Source organism: Cyprinus carpio, chromosome B3, assembly GCF_018340385.1.
Source record: "Cyprinus carpio isolate SPL01 chromosome B3, ASM1834038v1, whole genome shotgun sequence".
Taxonomy (NCBI): domain Eukaryota; kingdom Metazoa; phylum Chordata; class Actinopteri; order Cypriniformes; family Cyprinidae; genus Cyprinus; species Cyprinus carpio.
In genome coordinates, this window is record NC_056599.1 from 10,762,227 (window position 1) to 10,771,034 (window position 8,808).

The 8,808-nt window shown below is 36.7% G+C and overlaps 1 protein-coding gene across 1 annotated transcript; it reads left to right on the plus strand.

The window, feature by feature from the left end:
- Positions 1-2,456: 2,456 nt before the first annotated feature.
- nme4 (NME/NM23 nucleoside diphosphate kinase 4) lies at positions 2,457-7,256 on the plus strand. The gene is made up of 5 exons (XM_042719609.1): positions 2,457-2,749; positions 5,579-5,709; positions 5,782-5,883; positions 6,216-6,328; positions 6,559-7,256. The coding sequence occupies exons 1-5, from the start codon at positions 2,635-2,637 to the stop codon at positions 6,680-6,682; spliced, it is 585 nt and encodes a 194-aa protein (XP_042575543.1). The 5' UTR covers positions 2,457-2,634; the 3' UTR covers positions 6,683-7,256.
- The last annotated feature ends 1,552 nt before the right edge of the window (positions 7,257-8,808 follow it).

Genomic DNA, 8,808 nt, shown 5'->3' on the forward strand with positions numbered 1-8,808 from the left:
CTACAGGAGGTGCTTTGTGTGAAAGACCTGGGAGTAGTCCTGTTTTCAATATTCATGGCTGTCTGCTCTAACCAAAGTGGTTTTGGTGATCTCTGTAGTGTCCTGTGTTCAGATGGAAATGAGGGGAGGGTGAGGAAAGGGAGTGGATCTGGAGCATCACGCATGAGGTGTGAAACTTTTGTCTCTCTCAGTTGGGTGTGTTGTCTTTAATGAAGATCTTGTGAGACGGCTAGAGTTCAGGTGTCGATTCTCATTAAGAGTTCTTTTGTCTTTTCAGGCTGTGGTCCAGACAAATGGCATCGATCTTACAGTGTGGAGTGATGAATCGTGATAAAACATGAATCGCATGGTGCTGCTCCAGAGCGGTGTCTTTGAATATCTGATGAGAAATACAATAATGAATGCATCTCTACCACGGTGAAGCATGGAGGAAGATGTGTGCGAGGAGGGAGAAGTGTTGTGATGTGAGGAGCCTTTGAAGCTGCTCCGCCGTGAAAAGTCAATTGATGCTTTGAAATGCAAGATTGCAGAATGGCTTGCTTGTCACAACTGAAAAGTTATCAAAAGAGGAACAAACAGACATTCTCTCTCTCTCTCTCTCTCATTATCTGTGACTGCTCTTAACCTGAAACCTTTCTCATTCCACTTAAAATTATCTTTCATTTTCATGGTTAAATCAATTAACACTAAAGTGGTAATTGGTAATATAAAAGCTTTGATTGCTGAATAAGTAAACTCAATATTGACCATATATCTGTTCTCCATTCATCACCTTGATGGTAACTTATAACAGAATCTAATCTGAATTAGCATAGCAAAACATTAAACCCTATTAAACGTCCCATTGAACAGTAGCTTTGGGGGGCAAAAAAAAAAAAACATAAAACACCATTTTAGCATTTACCTTTACCATTTGAGTGTCATGGCAACACATGCTGGGAAACACAAATCCCAACCCAGTTTTGTTAAATTTATGTTGGTCTTAAAAGAAAAAAGTTAATAAAAATTATATATATATAAGAAAAAAAAAAAAATATATATATAATTTAATAGAAATATATATATAAGAAAAAATTCTGAAACTGTTTCAGTTTCATGAACTCTTAAGTTCTAAGTATTCCTGAAAGTTAATTTAATAGAACTAATTTAAGTTTGCCCTGCTCAAATCAAATAAAAATGTTGAACATGAGGGTTTACATGAACTGTCTGCAGTCGTCAGTATTGAGTGGAACACTGACTCTTCTTTCTGTAAAAAGCTGTCTGTAAGTTTACCCACACAGCTTAAACATTGAGAGAAAACAAACAGAAGACTATCCCGTACTTTATCCACAGCATTTACAGTATTTGTGCAATTTTTTTCCTGAACAGTGATTTATGGGACAAATGTGCACCCACAAAAGTATTCATACCCCTTCTTTTTTTTTTTTTTTTACTTTTTATGTTGCTGCCTTATGTTAAACTGCTTTAATTTTTTTTTTCTTCACATCAGTCTACTTCATGCACAACGACAAAGCAAAGAACAGATTTGTCACAACACACACTTAATCCTTGTTCCTGGCAAACCTTCTATTCACCTTGTCATTCCAGTGTGACGTCACTGGGCATCTGTTTACATCTGCGTCTCGTGGAGGCAAGTTGAGGCCAGTCCCTTTAGACACTTTTCTTGTTTCTGGAATTTACACTAAAACAAATCTTGACATAGATTAAATTGCAACCTATATCATAAAACTTATCACTCAAAAAATGTAAATAGTTTAAGTTCGTTCAGCTAGATTATTGATTGACAAATAAAGCACATTTTAGACAGCTGTACTGTGGCTGTTGTATAGCAGGACCTCTAGTGGTAAATGAGGGACATCTACAGTCCATCACTGATGTGCGTTTAAGTTTTGAAGCTAAGATGAATTTCAAGTAGGCCTAATTTTATGTTAATTCTCTTCATAATACCATCTCACTCATTCTGGTACCACTTCTATGTTGTTTGTCTCACATTATCAGCGGTCAGGGCCAAAGTTATACAGCGTTTTCTGTAGCAGTTAATGTGTTAGGACTCGCCTGTTTGAAATGATCAAAAGTAGTCCGTTCTGTTTGTGTTTGTTCTCCTGCAAAGATTAACATTTATTGTTTTGTCTCTCTGCCAGCCATCGATTTAAGTATTTGTCCTTCGACCTAACTTCACTTTTAGGGCAAATAGCTGAAAAGTTCAGATAAAATCTGACAAAACCTGAATATACTTTTTTTTTCATGCATAATAAAAAAAGTTAATCTATAGAACAATCAAGCGTTAATTCAGTTCCATAAACGCTCCGGTTTTCTTCAGCTGGTCTTTTCTGTTTGTATCTTTCATGGTTCTCCAAACAGGAAACGGTGTTAATTAAGAGGTTGTGTTTGTGCACGTGATGACCGGTAATCTCGCTGTAATTTGCGGGGTTTTTTCCCCCATGATAGGCGCGCGCACGCATGCCTCATCTGGACATAACGTTACTGTATTGGACGCGTGACTTTGACCTGTCAGGTGAATGACCGCGCGCCTGCGTGCGTAACGGTCCGGGGTTACAAGCATCGGACCGCTCATAAGTTTTGGAGCAGTGAAAGTGCTACTCGGTGAAGGTTTGGGACGCATCTGGCCTGGAAATGAAAATGATGGCCGCGCGGTTTGCTCTCTGCGTCCACGTCGCGCGAGCGGCCACATGGAGCCCCATGCGCGTTTTGGGACATGGACTCGCGCGCAGCCTCAGCAGTGACACAGGTTTGCTCACATCCATCTCTCTCTGTGTTTCTGTCCCAGATCAGGACATAACTGGTGAAGAAACAGATCTTAATGCAAAGCGTTCTCTTCAGGGAGAGGGTTTGGGTCAGGGATGAATAGAAGTATCACGATAATGCATGTTCTTCGACGTTTGAAAACCCCGTCCCAGCTAGAATTTTGGCTAACGTTCTGGCAAGGTTCCCTCAAAGATATTAACAGACTTTCTTCCAGTAACGTTAACAGAACGTGCGTTCAGTGTTATCTGCTCTGTTATATCGCTCTCAGAGCGTTATCATTTATGGAACGTTTTCTGAAACGTTGGGCGTTCGAAATCGAATAGCGTGTTTTTAGTGTTCGCCTACTAACGTAACGTTACTTGTTAGTTTCACATGGTTCAGAGAACATTCGAAAGTAACATTCCCACAATGTTTGCAAAACTATGCAAAATTAAACTGTCTGTAATATTGTCTCTTACATTCATATAACCGAGATTTAATAACAATAATAATAATAAACTACGTTTAAAACGTTCAGAATACACTCAACATTTTCATGACTTAATGGGAACGTTAGCAAAACGTTCTTGGAGCACATTTTAGTTAGCGGGGAAATGTATGGATCGCAGCACAGAACTTTTTCAGATCTTTGGCCAACTTTCTGAAAAGGTTCTCTCAAAGTTATAAATAAATATTCGTTCAGTTACGCTAATAGACCGTTTCTTAAAAGTAATCCGGTCTTTAATATCGCTGTCACAATGTTAGCACACAAACATTATTTAAGCCTACATTGTTCATGGAATGTTTTTTTGTCTTAAAAGTTTAAGTTGGACGTTCGTCTGACTATTTTTAAATGTTACTTCTTTCAGAATGTTTAGATAACATTAAAAAGTAACACTCCCGTAATGTTTGCAAAATATATATTGATATAAAATTCCTTTAATGTTCACATTACCAAGAAGAAAAAAAAAATAGATGTTGTGAACGCTTTGAGAGCATTCTGAAATAACGTTTTCATAACGTTACTAAAACATTCTTAAAACAGTTTGTTTAGCTGCAATAGTAATGCTACACTATACAACTAGTAAAACATATAAGGGACTACACTTACTTTTAGAGACGCATGTATATGTGGTGAATGAATGAATGGGATTTAGTACAATTGCTTTATATTTGATGTAATAAAAAAGTTACATCTAGCATTAAGGTATTTCATGGCAATATCATTGTATCTGTTGAAATACCAAGATATATGAATATATGGTGAACATGGTATATATAAAAATATGTACCATTACTATATTACATTTGTTGTAGCTATTACAAAAATATGACCTTTTAGAATTTAATGTAGAGGATATTTTTATGTTTGCCATATAAAGTACACATTCGCTGTGCTCCGTTCTCGCGTGATCAGTGATTGGTTAATTGTGTTCACGTGGGCGAGTGCTGACTGCATTGGGTTAGACAGGAGCTTGTGTAACTGATTGCCTTTCTTCATAGATTTAGTTGCACGGGTCAAAATTGCAGTGGCATGAGCCAAAACACAAATGAAAGACACGTACATGTTCACCAAAATGAGCAGAAGAATACTCCCATCTCAAGCCTGATAAACCAAAATGGACCAGAATTCTGCGGTGATTCCATGGAAATGCCACCTTTTATGCTGTTCAGTTAGTACATAAAAAGTATCATGGTATTAACATTGTATACAGACACTTATACAGCTACAGTGCTTTTTTGTACTTTCCAGTTATTTTATAATTTTTTCGACACCTAACTAGTAACTCTAGGACCTCAAACTCTCTCCTGTTCAGAGTGTGTGTGACTGGCCCGTCTGAAGGTCCATACTGAATGCATATTGGCAGCGTGTGGAGGTCAAATCCAGAGCACATGAGTGTGTAACGACTTTAATTTGATCATGCTTCAAGGAAGCGACCGCGTGTCTGTCATGATTGAAGAAACTTTTCTTTTAAATTCAGATGATTAGAAGAGATGATCATGGGACACACCATTGATCTGCTTTTAAGATATCCAATTAATCTCACTTCCTTTAAACAAGAAAATAAATACATACATAAATTGGAAATCTTGATATATGCTCACATACATACTGCACATATTTTTAATACTTGGATACATGTATGCACTTACACATACAATAAATATGCATTCAGATGTCTTGCATATACACTGACACATATATCTCTGTTTTTTGTTTTTTATAAATGTTATTTTTTCCTCCGCAATTTTATGAAAACAAAATGTTTACATAAACCTTTACTGGTTTTCTGTTTCTTTCTGCAATGTATATAATTAGTATTTTCTACTATTTATTGTATACATTTCATATTGTACAAAACTAAGCTTAAAAACAAGCGCTGCTTTAAAAACATGTAAATCTGTGGTTATTCAATTATTACAGTGGCCACAAAGAGTATTCAAAATCCTGATGTTCTGATTTTAAAATGATAGTTTATCGTTGCATTAGATAATTAAATATTGAACTTGAAGTAAATCATTTCTATAAAAAGTAGTTTAAAATTAAATGCTTTGATATTATAATTTTTAACACAAAGATATAATTTTAAATGTGACTTAATCCAAATTTAAAATTTATATATATTTAAATTTTATATACATTTAAATTTTATATATATATTCTACATAAATGACCTAAAATTCCAAAAGAAGTGGGTAATTTTAATGTTAATATTTTTTGTTTCACACTTTGCCAGTAGATGGCGCTGTTTGCTTTTCAACAAATTTATCACTTATCATTTTTCAGTGTATGAAAACTTGCATACATTGATCTGTTTCTGACCTGCTTTAGATTTTTCTGGCATTAAAGAACGGACTTTGGTAGCTGTGAAGCCCGACGGCGTTCAGCGGCGTCTGATTGGCGAGGTCATCAAGCGCTTTGAGCAGCGAGGATTCCGATTGGTGGGTCTGAAGATGCTGCAGGTGAGTGATTCACTCAGATAACACTCATGACTGTACGTGACCTGTTTATACACACGTCTGTGAATTTTTCAGGCTTCTGACAAGCTTTTAGCTCAGCATTACGTCTCGCTACAGAGGAAACCCTTCTACTCCAGCCTGCTTTACTACATGACCTCTGGCCCCATAGTCGCCATGGTGAGGACCAATCAAATGGCTGCGCTTCAGCATTATGACATATGTTATGAATACAATACTACTACAATACTTATGTATGCAAATTATCCATAAGAGTAGATAGCCTACTGCATTTGACTCACAATGCAGTTCCCTTTGGTTTACACTGTGATAAATTAACAATCAAAAGTTATTAAAATACAAATATTAAAAATGCTAAATAATGTTTTTAAACATGCAACCTTTATATTCTTTACTGTATTGCATGTTTCAAATGTCTAGTATCAGATACTACATTATTAAGATCATTGCACACGTCACATTTGGTTTGGTTTGGTTTGGTTTGTTTTCAGGTGTGGGAGGGGCATAATGTAGTGAGGTCATCGCGTATGCTGGTGGGAGACACAGACCCTGCTGAAGCTGCACCGGGAACTATTAGAGGAGATTTTAGTGTTCATATCAGCAGGTATTTACATACACGCATTATTCCGAGTGCAATAGTAGTGTACTGCATACTGCACACTATATAATGCCCACTATTATTCCAAACACAGCCACACACACACACACACACACAGAGTTAAACACAATATCAGATTCTCAGTTTTAAAATGCATATAAATTAAGCAATAAACCTTTGGCATGTATATGAGTCGCATGGGTGAAATGACTTTCCTCACTGTTAAATTCATTCAGAAATGTCATCCATGCATCTGATTCAGTGGAGGGAGCGGAGCGGGAGATTTCACTGTGGTTTCATCGCTCAGAGCTCATCGACTGGGAGGGATGCGATCATAAAAACATTTATCACATTATATGAGGGTCAGTTTGAGATGTTCATATGTGTTAAATGAACTCTGATCACCCTCAGCGGGTTGATTTCTGCTCAGTTTCCTTAATAGCACAAAATGCTGATTATATGCAGTTTTTGGGCTGCAAATGATATGTTCTCATTTTAAAATGATTCAGTGTAAATAGATTGAATTGTTCTATTTTATATTCTAAATATTTAAAAAGAAATGTAAGAACCTTTTGGAGAAAATGTTTACAAAAGGTGCCCTTGAATATTTTCAAATAGACTTTTAATTTAGCTTTGACGCACAAGTCTTAATAGTTCCTAATTGTTTCTGTTTTTTGTGCTATTTTTACTGAACATAACCAGTGATCACACACATGCACGGTGCTGATCGATATAACTAACTTTTGTGAACAATGTACTTTAATGCCTTTATCAATTAAAAAAGAAAAAAAAAATCAATTTTAGCAGATTGTCATCCAAACCCAGTCCCTTCACTCAGGGAAAATGCATTAAAAGTGCAGTAAATAATTATTTATAGACTGTTAATTTAATGTGACAACGGTACATCAAATAAATACTTGCTGTAACACAAAAATGGTTTGTTGTGTTCATATATTTACTTCATATCATATAAACATGGTACACAACCACTTTTTAATTGTAATAAAAATGTTAGGGTTTTTTTGTCATTTTAGCTCATTTTAAAGGAACAGTTTGTTCAAAAAATTTTTTTTGCTGAAAACGTATTCACCCTCATGCCATCCAAGATGTAGATGAGTTTGCTTCATCATCAGAGCAGATTTAGAGAAATCACTTGCTCCCCAGTGGATGCTCTGCAGTGAATGGGTGCCATTCTTCATAATTCACACCACTGACGGCACCCATTCACTGCAAAGGATCCATTATGTAAAGCTAAATTTCTCCAAATCATTTCAACTCAACACCAACTCATCTACATCTTGGATGGCCTAAGGGTGAAATGCATTTTAATTTTTAGGTGAACTATTTTTTTTTAGCACTTGTTTTAAATAATTTTAAGTCACCTTGAGGGCTAAATTGGAGCTGAAGATCAAAATAACCACACAGACTCAACGTTACAATCAAGAACATCCTTTTATTCAATCAGTTAAAAGTGCTGCTCTTCCTTGTTTTTCTTATTATGGAAAAGAAATTGTAATCAACACATGCATTTCACCATGAGCTCTGGAAGGCGTGTGGACTGAGAAGGGCGCCGCTCGACGAGTTCAAACAAGACCAGGGCCGCCGAGGGTTCATGCTACTCTAAACGCATCCGAATGTCCCGCTCAACAAAAAAAAATACAAAAGTAAATACGAAAGAAGGAAAATGGACGGTCAGTACCAGGGAGGGACAACGAGAGCGGCAAACACGTGTCTGTCGCGATGGCTTTCACTTATTACAGTTATTAATAAATCAAAGCCAACGCAGACGCCGGCTTCACGGACTCGGGAAAGTGAAACAATTGCATATTTTATTTGAGGGAGAAAGCAAGTTGTCATTAAGCCCACGACGTCGGCTTTTGCTGGTGAGTTTAAGTTAATTTTAGTTTCACTCAGGTTTTTTGTGGCTTGCATTTTGGTCAATGAGTTTGGCTCGTAACGCTGGGCTTGCGGTCGCTTTTAAAACTGTCTCTTTCCCTGGGCTGAAACCACTCCGTTTTTAAGGTGCTTCATCTTGACAGGAACTTTTTTTTGTTTTTTTTTAAATGAAATATCTGGTCACGTACAACCATTCGAAGGTGCATCATCAATACAGATTCTCAATGCAATATCAATACAAACAGATCATAGCAAATCAAATGAATTTGGTAACAAAAAAAGAAATAAATAGCTCAAAAACCCGCCTATTCTACCTCAGCAGGCGGCCTCTATATTGTTTTCGCAAACCGCGTCCAGCTGAAACGCCCGTCTGTCGGATGGCCCACCAGAGCTCACCGGCGTAACTTGTTCACGTACATTAACTGTTCAATGGAGAAGCTGAAGAGATCGGTATGAATACAACGTGAAGCGTACAGACAAGAATAACATGTGAGCTAACTGCATTCTGCTCAGACAACATTTTTTTTTCTTACTTTTTTTTTTTACATTTTAAAACCCCTCCGTTCAGAGAAAAGGGGCACAGCGAAAAT